Source organism: Sminthopsis crassicaudata, chromosome 1, assembly GCF_048593235.1.
Source record: "Sminthopsis crassicaudata isolate SCR6 chromosome 1, ASM4859323v1, whole genome shotgun sequence".
NCBI lineage: Eukaryota > Metazoa > Chordata > Mammalia > Dasyuromorphia > Dasyuridae > Sminthopsis > Sminthopsis crassicaudata.
In genome coordinates this window covers 712,472,736-712,488,751 of record NC_133617.1, presented here as the reverse complement: position 1 = coordinate 712,488,751, position 16,016 = coordinate 712,472,736, and the positions used below count along the sequence as shown (strand labels likewise).

The 16,016-nt window shown below is 36.0% G+C and overlaps 1 protein-coding gene across 1 annotated transcript in view; it reads right to left on the bottom strand.

The window, feature by feature from the left end:
* The window catches only part of SUMF1 (sulfatase modifying factor 1), a 100,680-nt gene that overhangs the window by 50,461 nt on the left and 34,203 nt on the right, over positions 1–16,016 (bottom strand). The window contains 1 exon segment of the mRNA XM_074284053.1: positions 5,351–5,433. Coding sequence (XP_074140154.1) covers positions 5,351–5,433 — 83 coding nt within the window.

Genomic DNA, 16,016 nt, shown 5'->3' with positions numbered 1-16,016 from the left:
GAACTGTGAGCTCCCTAAGGCCAGGAATTGTCTTTGAACTCCTTCTGTGTATCTAGCACTTAGCAAGGGCCTGGCACACAGGAGGCACTTAATAAATGTTCACTGACTAACCAGATTACCCCCCTTCCCTGCCTTTATAAATGCCGTCAAAGACTAGGATACCTCCAGTGTTTGCCATATTATACTAGTGACTCACACTGAACTTTCACAATTCTAACTCCACCCACCAGATATTTTCAGACTTTGCCTATCTTGCCCATCTTATACCTGTATAACTGGATCTTTTGAAGTGAAGTTTAAGATTTTATATTTGTCCCTAATCAGTTTCCTTCCACTTGATTTGGATCAACTAGAATGTTGACTGCTTAGCCATGCAAGACCCTGATTGCCTGATATCTTGTGTTAGCTAATCTCTGCCAAATCACTACAGTATGCATCTATACCTTTGTCCCCATCCCTGCAAAACACGTTAGAGTACAGGGACAAAAACATATCCACAGGGTCACTCTAGTAGATGCAACCTTCCACACTGGCACTGACCTATTAATAACAACATATTTATAAATATTAGAGCAGGGGTTCTCAAACCACGTCCCGAGGGCCAGATGAGACCCACTGAGGTTTATGCTGCCCACCGGGTTATGGCAAATGGACCGAGGGGGCGGAAACAGAGTGTGAGCTTTTGTTTTTACTATAGTCCAGTCCTCCAACAGTCTGAATGACAGTGAACTGGCCCCCTATTTTAAAAGTTTGAGGACCACTGATTTAGAGAATGCTTCAATGTTTGAAAAGCACTTTATACCCCATGTACACTAAAATAGTTTTCAATGTTTGTCTAGTCTTGCTAAGCTGTTTTTTCTTTTCTTTTTTTTTTTTGTCTGTGTTATAGAAGAGTTCCCTAAGAAGTGGAGAGAGAAAGGAAGCCCTAATAATCATAAATAATATAAAAACAAACAACATATATTCTTAAAATTAAAAATATTTTAAAAGGAAAGCACTTTACATACAATTATCTCCTCTGATTCCCCAAATAACCAAGTTAAACATAATAAGCACTACTTTTACAAATGGGGAAACTGGGGCTCAGAAAATCTAAGTTACTTCTCCAAAGATATACTCAAAGTCTAGTAATTTTTCTATTAAACCATTAATGGTTCTTCTTTGGGTTTGGTCATTTAGCAAACAATCCCAGACCAATAATCCTATTAAAAATGAAAAGTGGGCAAATCTGGCTGGCATAACCTACTCTTGATAAAGATAAACTGGCTTTTTGTGGTCACTACTTCATTGTGAAAAATTCATAAACTATTATTACTTTAAGGAGATGTTCTAGAATTTTGCCAGAAATCAAAGCCAAACTCACTGGTCTATATTGTTCACTTTCTATTCTCTTACTTCTGCAAAAATCTGGAGGACATTTGTCTTTCAGCACTCTTCTCATTCTCCATGATCTTTCAAAGGTCACTGATAGTGGCTTAGCAATCCCATAGACCAGTTACTTACTACCTAAAAATTAAGTGTACTCAAGGTTGATGCCTGAAACTCTGTGAAAGTAGATATGCTCTTACTTTCTCCTTATTCTGAATATTAACCTATTCATCATTTTTGCTCTGTTCTTTCCAGTTCAAAGATTATTCACCATGACAAGGCGAGGAAAAATAAAAATTCAAGTTGTGTCCTTTTTTCTCTTCTTGTCCATCCCCTCCCAATAGACGATTATCAGCCTTCTTTGATCCTTCCTTCTCGTTAGTTATTAACATAACCTTTCTTCTTTTTCTTAGCATTCATCAGTATCATAAGCTCATTCTAAGTTTCAATCATCCTAACACTATTCTTACATAAGCAGTCCTGTCTTTCACTGATAGACAGTATTATTGTTTCTTTTGTAAATGCCTTTTTTTTCCAATCTAAGTTGATGGGCTCTTTTTGCCTCCACATCGATCAGACCATTCCTTTTTTTGTGTGTGTCTCCTGAAATAAAATCATCTACCTAATGGACATTTCAAATTCCCTATCTCAGACAGAGATAACACATTCAAAACAGAATTTTCTTTTCCCCAAACCCTCCTCCTACTGAATCCCCCTGTTTCTGGCCAAAGACCATTCTTTCAGTCCCCCACACTGATAACCTTGGTGTTACCCCTGATTCTAAACTCTCACCCTGTCTAACCAATCAGCTGCTGAATTTTATTCCTACTTCCACAACTTTCACAAATGCCCCCTTCTCTTGTTCAAGCCCTTATCATCTCTCAGCCAACTGGTTACAATGGTCCCTTCATTGGTCTCCATACCTTCATTGGTCTCCTTGTCTCAATTCTCCCATTTTAAAGTTCTTCTAGGCTGCCACCAAAGTGATATCCTGAAGTGTCGATCTAACTACATCACTCTTCCACTCAATAAACTCCAGTGGCTTCCTTTTCCCTAGAAATCAAACATAAACTGCTCTGGTTTGATTTTAAACCCCTTTATGACTTTGCCCCAGCCTCACTGAATTACCCCCCTCTCCAACTGAGCCAAATTTGACTTCTTCTTCATTCTTCCCACAGCACTTAACCTTCTATGTCCATATCATTATACTGGGTATCCCTGACACTTGTTTTTTCTCCCTCCTCAGTACAATCCTACAGAATTTCTCTCTCCCTTCAAGATACAGATCAAATGCTACCATGGACAAGAAGCTTTTCCATAATCCCTTCAACTGTGCTTCCTCTTTTCACACTCTCTTGCATTTAATCATTTTATATTCATTTACATTCATTTTCTTTATATTTATGCTAGATTTTTTTATATTTATGCCATTAAAATATGAATATTTTGAAAAAGTTTCATTTATTATATGTATATTCCTGGTACAGTTCCTGGCACATAGTAAGTATGGTTAATAAAGACTTGTTGATTAATTTATTTTTTAAAATTTATTATTTTATTTTTCCCCAGTTACATGTAAAAACAATTTTTTAACATTCGTTTCTAAAATAATTTCTCTTCCTTCCTTCCTTTCCTCCCCTCGTTGAGCAGGCAAGCAATTCCATACAAGTTATATATGGCTAGTCATGCAAAACATTTCTATAATAGTCACATTGTGAAAGAAAACAAAAACAAAAAAATAAAAAATAAAACAAACAAATAAAAAAAGAATGCTTCAATCTACATTCAGAAACCATCATTTTTTTCTCTGGGAATAGGTAGCATTTTTCATCATATATCCTTCACAGCTGTCTTGGATCAGTGTATTGCTTAGAATTGCCAAATCATTCACAACTTATCATATTGGACTATTGCCATTACTTTTCACACAGTACATTTCATTTTTCATCAGCTCATAGAAGTCTTTGTGGATTTTTCTGAGAGCATCCTGCTCATGATTTCTCTGCTCATCATTTCTTATAGTACAATAGTATTCCACTGTAATCATATTAACAAAATTTGTTCAATTATTCCTCAATTAATGAATATCCTGTCAATTTATAATTCTTTGTTCCCAGAAAAGATCTGCTTTGCATTTCTGTATATATAGGTCCTTTTCCTTTTTGTTTTTTTCCCTTTTGGAATACAGACCTACTAGTGGTATTGCTAGGTCATATGCATGGTTTTATAGTCCATTGGGCATAGTTCTAAATTGTTCTAAAAAATGGCTTACTCAGTTTATTGACTAATTTTAAAGAAGTTCCTATTCTCCTAGGTTGACTTCTCCCTTCTGGATTTTTATTCTATAGGTTCTATATCCTCTTTCTTTGAATCTTTTTGAAATCTGCTTTTTTAAAAATTTATAGTGTACATCAGATAATTGTACTTTCCTTCTCTATCAAGAATCTTGAGATGAAGTAGTTGTTTCCCTACCAAGATTCCCATCACTTCTAAATTTAGTAACCAATTCTTTTTTGTTAGTCAGAATCAGGTCCATGCAGAATAGCAGATAATTACTTTGCCAGCACTTTAGACTTGATCAACTTGTTGCTTTGCGATTCACCACTCAGATGATGTTACTGTGGCACTTTAGGGATTCTTTTAAAAAGTATGCCAATCCAAAATGGGATATAATTTAAATCCTTAACCTTAAAGCACATAGCTTCAAGAATTGGCCATTTGGCAGGACAGAATTATTACTGATATAAGTAAACATTGATATTAGTAAATAATTCACAAACTTAACATTCCTCTTTAACAGTAATGTCACAACTGATCCAATGCTTTCAGAGAACAGTTTGGAACTATGCCCAAAGGAGTATCAAACTACATACCCTTTGATCCAGCAGTGTCTCTATTGGGCCTGTATCCTAAAGAGATCTTAAAGGGAAAATGAACCCCATGTGCAAAAATATTTGTGGAAACCCTCTTTTGTAGTGACAATGAACTAGAAACTGAATGGCTACCCATCAGTTGCAGAATGGCCGAATAAGTTATGGTATATGAATGTTATGGAATATTATTGTTCTTTAAGAAACGACCAACAGGGACAGTTGGCACAGTGGATAGAGCACCAGCCCTGAAGTCAAGAGGACCTGAGTTCAAATATGACCTCAGACACTTAATCTTCCTGGTTGTGTGACCCCAGGCAAGTCACTTAATCCCAACTGCCTCAGCCAAAAAACAAAACAAAACAAAAAGAAAAAACAATCAGCAGGATGATTTCAGAAAGGTTTGGAGAGACTTACATGAACTGACACTAAGTGAAATGAGTAGAACCAGAACAACATAGTACACAGAAAAAACAAGATTATGTGATGATCAACTGTAACAGACTTGGCTCTTTTCAACAGCGAGATAATTCAGGGTAATTCGCATGGAGAGTGCCCAAAGAGAAGACTATGGGGACTGAATGTGGATCGTAACATAGTATTTCACTTTTTTTGTTTTTGTTTGCTTACTTTTTTATTTCTAATTTTTTTTTTCCTTTTTCTTATTATTTTTTTTTTTTTTTTTTGTGCAGCATCATAATGTGAATATATATTTAGAAGAATTGCACATGTTCAACCTATATGGGATTGCTTGCTGTTTGGAGGAAGCAGGTAAGGGAGGGATAAAAATTTGAAACACAAGAGTTTTATAGAGGTGAATGTTGAATACTACCTTTGCACATATTTTGAAAATAAAAGACTATTATTAAAAAAAATTTTTAAATAATGTCACATTTCAAAAAAGCCCACTATCAATGAAATATAAAAAGAGCCATGGTATGAAGCAGGAACAAAATTTATTTCAAAACAAAATTTGAAATAAATTCCATGAGTGGCCAAATTCTGGGGAGCTCATCTGAAGATTTTGAATTCATTCCATAAAAAAACAGAACCATTAAGTCTGTAAAACTAGAAAGAAGGAGTCATCTGTGGGAAATAGCAGCCTAACTTACCTGTGCAGAATAGTAGAATCAGGGCCTTCTGGATGTCTCCAATTAGCTCCTTTAACAGGCAACCACCATGGAGCAGCTGCAACCTTAAATAAAAGCAGGCCAAGGAGAAGATGTTACTAATGAGCTTTGAATTCCCTAAGAAACTCTCTTGATAAGTAGGCACAAATTTAAGTGTACCAGGTATTTGCTCCACAATTTGTAATATTCTTTGGGGCAATTTCAAAAACCAGCCCCTTACCAAATTCTTCCAAAACAAAAATGCATGTGAATGCATTTTTAGCATAAAAATGTTTCTTTTTTACAATCTGTTATAAAGATTAAATTAAAATGACATCTTCACAGGTTACCTATAGCTACATATTCACAGAACTTAAAGAAATCTTCCTTATTTAAAACCAAAGAACAAGAGAACATTATGAAAAGGAAAATGAATACTTTTAATTACATTAAATTAAAAAGTTTCTGCACAAACAAAACCAATTCAACCAAGATCAGAAGAGAACTATAAAGCTAAGAAACAATTTTTACAAACAGCATTTCTGATAAAGGATTCATTTTAAAACTATAGATAACTGAGTCAAATTTATAAGAATAAGTCATTCTCCAGCTGAAAAAAGGTCAAAAGATATAAGTGGACAATTGTCAAATAAAGAAATTAAAGCAATTTAAAGTCATATGAAAAAATATTCTAAATCATAGAAAAGTGCAAATTAAAACAACTTTCAGGTACTACCTCACATCTATTAGATTGGCTAAGATGAAAGGAAAAGATAATGATAAATGAAAAGGGATAAGGGAACACTAAGGCACTCTTGGTAGAGTTATGAACTGATCCAACCATTATGGAGAGCAATTTGGAACTATGCCCAAAGGGCTATCAAACTGTGCATATACTTTGTTCCAGCAGTGTCACTACTGGGTCTGTATCCCAAAGAGAAAATATAAGAAGAAAAACGATGCACGTGTGCAAAAGTGTTTGCAGTAGCTCTTTTTTGTGGTGGCAAGGAATTGGAAGTTGAGAAGATGCCCATCAATTGGGGAATGGCTGAGTAAATTACGGCATATGAATGTAATGGAATATTATTATTCTATAAGAGATGACCAGCAGGATGATTTTAGAGAGGCCTGGAGAAACTTACAGGAACTGATGCTGAGTGAAATGAACAAAACTAAGAGACATACATAGAATGTGTGATGATCAACTATGAAAGACTAACTCTTCTCAGCAATACAATGATTCAAGTCAACTCCAACAGACTTGGGATGTAAAATGCCATCCAGAGAGAGAACCATGGAGACTGAATGTGGATTGAAACATACTATTTTCACATTTTTTTTTTTTTTGCTTTTTCTTTCTCATGGTTTTTCCCTTTTATTCTGATTTTTCTTTCACAACATGACAAACATGGAAATATGTTGGGAATGATTGCATGTGTAGCCTATATCAGACTGCTTGTTATCTTAGGGAGGGGAGGAAGTAAAGGAGAGAAGGAGAAAAAAATTAGAACTCAAAATCTTACAAAAATGAATACACATTCATTTTTGCAAAAATCATTATTGAGAAGTCTTCCAGATATTCAACTAAGACATGAGTAGAATCATTCCAAGTGTGTAGGTTACAGAAACAACAGTGCAGAAAGAGTCAAGTCACAAGGACTGTATTCACATCCAGAGGAAGAAGTGATAAATTCAAGTACAGAAAGTATGATTTTATACGTATATGTGTTTGTGCTTAATTGTAGCCTTCTTTGGGGAAAGGGAGTAGGAAAAAATTAATTAGAAAACAAAAGATAATTTACTAGGAAGTAAAGAGAAGCTAACAGCTTTGAAAACAATGTGTTTATTATATAGGTTTTTTGAAATGGAAATTTATTATTTAATATTGAATCTTCTCATGTTCTGCTGTGTATATGGCAAGGCGTTTTTCCCCTTTTCTTAAACTATATTTAAATTTATATGAATTTAAAGACAACCAAAAAAATGAAGACTTTTTGTTTACATGTAATTGCAAAAAATAATAATAATTAATTAAATGGGGAAAAAATAACTGCCTTGAAAAAAAGTCAATTGTGTAAAACAACAGGTCCCCAAAATAGTGCAATTTGGGCATAGTACTGAGAATAAGCAAAGAGAATATGACCATTGCCTGCCCTGGTCTGACCTCTTCTGAAGTGCTGGGTTAAGTTCTAGGTACAATTCAGGAAGGACCCTAACAAACTGAAAGGGATCAAAGGAGAATCAATCAACACGAATATAAAAGAACTGAAGATTATAGTAAATAATTCTTCTGATACTTGGAAAACTACAATGTGCAAGAGAAATTTTAAACCTTTCTATTTGGTTCTGGAGGACAGAAGTAAACAAAAGATGTACACTACAGAAATACAATTTCAGGTTTTCTGTTAAGACAATGTCCCCAACAATTAAAACAATCCAGTATAGCATAGGCTGACTCAAGAGACGGAAGGTTCCATCTTCACTTAAGAGTTTTAATCAAACACTGGCTGACATGTCAGAAATGTGATAGAAAGAATTCTTATTAAGGTAAGACCTGGGCAAGGCAGCTTCTGAGATCCCTTCCAAAGCTAGACTGAAATTCTGATGCAAAATCCCTCACTCTGGATATTAAACCTTTCTCAAAATGGCCGAGCTCATAGTAGCTATTTTTGTTGCCATTTTACACTGCCAACTCATACTGAGCTTTCGTTCAACTAAATTTCTCCTATCTTTTTTAAGGAAACTGTTGTCTAGACTTATCTCCCAACAACTTCTATTTGTAAAGCTGATTTTTATACAGACTTACATGGCTTCCTATTAAATATATTTCTATTATATATATTTAATATATTCTATCATGTTAACCAGTAAAAATGTTATTGGATCTTCCTCTTCCTCACATCTTCATGACTTCTGTAAATCTGATAAAATGTGGATCTTCACTCTCAGGAAAAGATGATGTTTTTTCACTACTACCACCCAGCCCTGCATCCACTTAATATACAGGAAGGAGACTGGCATTAATATTAACAATAACAATAAAAACAACAAATTAGTGCCTGTGTAGTACCTTGGAGTTTGCAAAGCACTTTGTAAATATCCTCACAACAACCCTAAAAGGTAAGAACTATAATGACTGACATATTATGGAATGAGGAAAATGTAGGTACTAAATCGCTTGCCTACAGTCACAAAAATAGCAAATATCTATGGCTGGATTTGAACTCAGGTCTTCCTGATGCCAAGTATAAAATTTTATCTACTGGGCCACCACATTGCCCAAAACTACTGAGTGGGTGACATGATATTCTAAAAGTGTATAATTTCTTCCAATAAACATTTATGAAGCACCTACTTTGAGTAAAAATCTGTGCTATCATTAGGAAAACAGATTCAGTAAGACAACTTCTGCCCTCAAAGTGCTTTCTTTGAATTTAGTAGAGGGCTTATAATGTACACAAATAACTAGTGTACCAAAAACAAGAGTGAATAGTCTACAAATAAATATTTTATTAAGCACTACTATATGTGAGGCACTGTGATAAGCACAGAGGTACAAAGTAAAAACAGTCCCTGCCCTCACAGAACTTATAGTCTGATGGAGTAAGACCATACCCAAAAGGAAGTGGAAATGGGAGGGGGGGAAGAATTGGACCCCTAGAATCAAGCCCAAACAGAACAACCAATGAGAAATGAAGAATTGGCAAGAAATTCTGAGCCCTCTCTACATAAAAGGAGGCTCTGGGATAAGTTTTTTGCTCTGCTCCCTAGACCACTAACAAGAGATAGAAAAGGTGTTGGGTACCAAGGCTGAAGCAATCTCCATCATGAGGAGACTCCTGGCAATGAACTTATCCTGGGGAAAGTGCTAATGTATACCAAAGCACATCTGGGAAATTCCCAGTGAGTTGCCATCAATATTCCAATGATGGAATACTGGAGCTCCTTTGATAGATAATTAGCCCTAGTATGTATATATATATATATATATATATATATATATATATATTTTTTTTTTATCATTTCCATAGAAGCCAAACTATGTGTGGGACAGCAGAACAGGTGAAGTGTCCTGGTTTTTGTAATGGACACCAAGGCTTTGTAAACTGCTTCTGCTTGTGACCCCTTTTTACCTGAGAAAGTAGTATGTGATTCAGGCATATCGTTTTACAAAACAGGTTTACAAATCAAACATGTACTGATAATAAATCATAATTGCGTGACCTCCACCTTCTGTTACAAGACCCCACATGAGATCACAAGCCACAATTTAATAAACTGTGATGTACACAACATGAAAAAGTTTCTGGTCAATGTGCTATAAATTATGCTGCATGTGAATGCACAGATCTGCTCCCTCTTTCCTTCCCTTCCTCCCCACCCCCCCACCACTCCCCTTTCTCTGTGTATGTATCTCTGTGTCTCTTATTCCTCCCTTACTTTCTCTTTCTGTCCCCTCCTTACTTCTTCATAAACTTGCCAAGGGCTGGAAGGATTCTGGGAAGATGGCAGAATACTTTGGTAAATTTTAAGATCTGCAGATTTCCCACAAATTTGCCTCTCAGGGAGAATATAGACTAATGAAAAATCAAAAAGACTTGGGCAACCGAAGCAGATCTGAAGAAAGGCCCCAATCTAGTATTAACCAGTCTGAAGTGGAAACACCTCAGGAAACTCCAAGTGGAGACCACTAGGGCTGATTGTGTGGCTGGAGCCTCAGCAAGATCCACAGAAACTTTCACCTCTGGGATTGTTTGTAGAGTTGGGATCTGAGTCTGGTAAGACTGAGCAAACCTGGTTGATTGGGAACACCCAGCCCAGACATGCTGCTGAGATTAGGCCCTGGGTGAGAAATCGGCATCAGGCAAGTACAGAGGGAGCTGGCAGGGACGCTGCTGGTTGTGGGCATTCTCAGGAGGGGGGAGCTCTTAGTTTGGGGTTCCTGGTCAGAGGGGGGGAGCTAAAGGGAAGCTTGAGGCATCATTCCTGCACCCCATAATTACAGTGCTTACACTAATATTACACTTATTTTTTTAAAAAATTGAACCAGCAAAGCAGAAAGAATTCCACCACTGAAACATATTAAGGGAACAGGAAGATCAGGGTTCATCTTCAGAGAAAACTTTAACTAAAATAAATAAATAAATAAACAAACAAAGAAATAGATAGATAGATAGATAGATAGATAGATAGATAGATAGATAGATAGACAGACAGATAAAATATAGGTAGATAGATAGCTAGATAAAAGCTTCTACTCCAAAGAATAACATGAAATGGCTCCCTGCCCAGAGATAATTTATGGAAGAACTCAAAAAAGAATTAAAAATCAAATTGGAGACATTGGGGTAAACTAAAAAAAATTAAAGCCACCCAAGAAAAACAAAAAAAATTTATGAAAAAAAATTATAGCCGACTAGAAAAAAAGATCAAAGATAAAAGCAATACTTTGAAAATTAGAAGTAGGCAAGGGGAAGTCAGTGAAACTATGGAGAGACCAAGAAATAACATAATATATTTTAAAGAATGAGAAAACAGAACTGAATGTAAAACATTAAAAAAAAAAAAAAAAAAAAAAAAAAACCAGATCTGGAGAACAGATCAAGAAAAAAATATAAGAATAAGTGAATTGCCAGAAAGCTGTGACCAAAAAGAGAACTTTGACAAAATAAAGGAAATAATCCAAATATTGTCCACAAATGATAGAACACGAAGGGAAAGTAGGAACAGAAAAAAAAATCCACCAATCACCACCTGAAGGAGATCCTGTGGAGAAAAAAACAAAGGGGGATGTCCAGCCAAGATGGTGGCAGAGGCAGAGAGCTGCTTGAGCTCCACGTTTTCTCTCAGAATTTACTTCATGACAAGCCTCACAATTAGTGCTTGACCAGAAAAGAAACCCACAAATAATCACCAACAGATGACATCCTTGAAAGTCGACAGAAAAGGTCTGTTTTTGCTCAGGGGAGGGGACAAAAAGACTGGGCACAGGCTGAGGTCAGGAGTGAGAGCAAGGCAGGCACAGCTCACACTGCTCAGATTGGAGGGGGAAGGGGTGAAATCTCTGCCCTTTCTGGGGAAAGAGTTTTCCCCAGTGTGGATATTCCGTCTTGGCAGCAAGCCAGGAGCAGCAGAAAAGGTGTGAACACAGCAATAAAATTCCAGAAAGCTAGCCTCTCTCAGGATCCGGTCAACCCCACCCCAACCCAGAGTAACTCAGCCCATTCTTAGAGCCTCAGAGCACAGACTCAGCACAACAATCCCTGTCCTGTTAGCAGCTCACTGCTGTCTCCCACAGTCTATAGAGGAAGCCCAGTAAATCTATCCAGCCCCCCTCACCCCCCCAGAAACAGACCAATTGTTTCTCTTGTCAATTTGTCTTCTTCGATTCCGCTCTGACAAAATGAACAAAAAATTTAAAAGGGCTCTAACTACTGACAGTTTCTGTATAGGTAGAGCACAGACTTCAAACCTGAGGAGACTAAAAGCAGTCTGTCTCCAGAGTAATCCCCTAAGGGGGATATAATCTGCTCCTCAATACATAAGACTCTCATAGAGAAAATCAAAAGGGCTCTCACAAGAGAGCTGGAAGAGAAATGGGAAAAGGAAAGGGAAGCATGGCAAGAGAGTCTGGAGAACTCATCCAGAGTGGATAAAGAGATCAAATCATTTAGAAATAAAATTAGTGAGTTGGAAAAAGGAAACAGCTCTCTAAAACAAAAAATTGATGAAATGGAAAAAAAAATAACATAGAAGAAAAAACTCACTTAAAAATACAATTGGATAATTACAAAAAGATATTTTAAAAAAATGAGTGAAGAAAATACATCATTGAAAATTAGAATCAAACAAGTAGAATTGAATGACTCAAGGAGAAACCAAGAAGTAGTCAAGCAAAACCAGAAAAATTAAACAATTGAAAAGAATGTCAAGTACCTTATTGGAAAGACAACAGACCTGGAAAACAGATCCAGGAGAGACAATTTGAGAATAATCAGACTCCCTGAAAAATGTGAGGAAAAAAAGAGCCTGGACATTATTTTCCAGGAAATTATCAAAGAGAACTGCCCAGATGTTTTAAAACAGAAGGTAAAATAGACATTGAAAAAATTCATCGACCACCTACTGAAAGGGATCCTAAAATCCAAATGCCAAGAAATATAGTGGACAAGTTCAAGAACCATCAGATGAAGGAAAAAATATTGAAAGCTGCTAGAAAAAATCAATTCAGATATGGAGGAGCCACAATAAGGATAACCAAGGATCTAGCAGCATCCACATTAAAGAAGGGAAGGGCTTAGAATATGATATTCCAAAAGGCTAAGGAACTTGGTATGCAGCCAAGAATAACTTACCCAGCAATGAGCATCTCTTTCCAAGGAAGAAGATGGACATTTAACGAAATAAATGAATTCCATCTATTCTCGATGAAAAAACCAGATCTATACAAAATGTTTGATCTTCAAATACAGAACTCAAGAGATTTCTAAAAAGGTAAAAAGAAATCTTGAGAAATATATTTCTACCATAAAGATATGTAAAGAACACATGCATAATTTGTCCTAGAAACTAGAGGTGGGAAAAAAAATTATATCATAAAAAAGGGTAAAGTGGTGGTACATCTCATGAAAAGGCAAAGGTAACCTATTATATCTGAGAGAAAAAAAGGAGGGGGATGAACACAGTGTGTATCAATAGATATATTCGATTTATGGTGAAACTCCTTCCACTTCATTGAAAAGTGGGTGGGAAGGAGTAAGCTAAGGGGAAGGGAATACAGAAATTATGAGGAAAAGGGGTAAAATAGGAAGAGGAACTTTAAGGTGGGGGAGGGATACTAAAAAGGGAGGGCTGTGAAAAGGATCAAAAGCACTGGGCCTGTGACCAAAAACATATCTAGCAAAATTATAATCCTCTATGAGAAAAAATGGACATTCAATGAACTTGAAGATTTTCAGGACTTTCTATCAAGAAAACCTGATCTTAACAGAAAATTTAACATATGAGAAAATATGAAAGATCAATTTTAAGAAACTTAATATGGACAATTTGTTTTTGTTTTTTTGTTTGTTTGTTTTGTGTGTGTGTGTGTGCGTGTGTATGTGTGAAAGACTCACATCAATAATAGAATAGCTCAAGAGAAAGATTGGGGCAGAGTTAAAGTAAAAATTGTAATTATGTTATACAAATGAGGCACAAAGGAAGAATAGACACCAAGGCATTAGAGAGGAGAGGAGGGCTCATAGTTCCAAAAACCTACTCACCTTAGGAATGGGTGCAATTGGCAACACTACATATATTAAAAGTTATAGCACCCTCCAAAATTTATAAAGATTTGGAACTCAAAGTTTTAAAAAAATGAATGGTAAAAATTGGTTTTATATGTAATTAAAAATAAAATATTAAATAGTTTTAAAATTTTAGCTTAAAACATCAAATCTCCTTTTTTTAGTTAACCAAAAAATAAACAACAAAAAAACTCCTCACACTTTAGTATAATATATATATAGGGGAGTGTGTGTGTGTGTGTGTGTGTGTGTGTGTGTGTGTGTGTGTATATATATGTATAAAAACTCAATCACAACTTGAGACCTGGCATGAAAAAAAGAAACCTTATGTCCTTTATATGACACCATCAAAGTACTCTTTCACAGGGAAACCAGAAAATATACAAAGTACATTTCAGATGGCAAAGCATCCTCTTTTATTTGTGGCTTGGCAAGAACTTTAATCTTGTGATGTTCTTACTGACCAGACAGTTCAATGTTTAAGTGCCAGTGACAAGTAATTCATCAGATGTCAAGCAGCGAGCAGAGCAACACTTAGGTCATTTCCCTCTAATGTTTAAGGAGCCCCTCACAAGCATTTGGCTCAGGTCCAGCCTAGGGACTTGGGTACGGATGGTTGCCACTTTAAAAAAAATCAATTATACCACAGGATTTAGAGCTTAATAAGCCCCTCGAGTCCTCTAATTTTACAAATGAAGAAAATGAGGTACCAAGAGGTTAACTGTTCTGTCCAAGTCTTGCAGCTCATAAGCGTCTGAGGCGGGATCTGAACTTCTTGTCTTTCTGACTTCTATTCCATCAGTCTATCAGTTATGCTTCGAAACAGAAGTCTACTCCTTACTCTTCCCCATCACTGCCACCCTCACCCCACCCCACCCCCACACACACACCAAAAAGTTGATAGTAGTAGAGATGATTCACTTTTAACATTAATTTTTGTAAGATTTTTGAGTTCCAGTTTACCTCCATTATCTCCCCCCTCTCCAAGATAGCAAACAATATGATATGGGTTACACATGTTACAATCATTTTAAACATACTTCTATATTTGTCATGTTGTTTAAAAGAAAAAGCAATCAAGGAAAACCATAAGAAAGAAAAAATAAACAAGAAAACTTTTAAAAAAAAATACTGTTTTAATTCTCATTCAGTCTCCACAGATCTCTCTCTGGATGCAGATGGCATTGTCCACCCCAAATCTATTCGAATTATCCTGGATTATTGTACCACTGAGAAGTTCATAGTTGATCGTCACATAATCTTGCTGTTGCTGTGCATAATGTTCTCTTGCCTCTACTCACTTCACTTAGCATTAGTTCATGTAAATCATTCCAGGCTTTTCTGAAATCATCCTGTTCATTATTTCTTATAGAACAATAATATTCCATTACCTTCATATACCATAACTTATTTAGCCATTCTCCAACTGATCGGCATCTACTTAGTTTCTACTATAAACATTTTTCCATGTATGGGTCCTTTTCCCTTTTTTATGATTTCTATGGGATACAGACCCAGTACAGATATTGCTAGATCAAAAGGTATGCACAGTTTGATAGCCCTTTGGGCATAGTTCCAAACTGCTCTCTAGAATGGATGGATCCGTTCACAATTCCACCAACAATGCATCAGTGTCCCAGTTTTTCCACATCCCAACATTTATCATTATCTTTTCCTGACATCTTGAACAAGGATGACTCACTTTTAAAAAAGGTTTCATTGCAAAGTTTATTTTCCAAAATATTCCAAACAGGATTCAGCTTGAACTTAACTTTTTGTGCCACCAATGGACAAAGTGAGAGTGCCAAATACTTAAAAATACTTTCACTTGGCAAACTGGCAGCTACCACATGAAACCTACAGGCTCCAAAAGGAATATGGTATATAATGCAAAGCCCACTAAGCTGGAGTCACCTATCTCTCCTCATATGTAAAATGAAAGGCTTAGACTGGCCGACCTCTGCAATCCCTTTCAGCTTTAAGCCATGAGCTCATGGCCCTTTTCATCTTGGTAGCAGCCTATTTTCCCTTTCTCCAGAGTTCATCTCTTTAAAGGTTTTTCACTAACACCCTAGCTTTTCTTTTCCAATGGAGACTGGCACCTGTGTATATCCTAAAATCATAATCCAACAATTTTAACAGGGCCCAAAAGCAGCCTTATGCAAACCATAAAATGGCGGTGGTGAATCCAAAGGCCATTAATTAACCTTACTGGAGGTAGAAGCCAGACTTCAGACTTAGCATTAAGAGCAAAAATAAGTATTTTCTGAATTTCATTTTTATTACATTCAAAAGTAGTAAGTAACAAATGCTTACATTGATTCAGTATTATGGCTTATAAGACTATCTTAGGTCTTTCAAAAGACATATTATTTCTGATC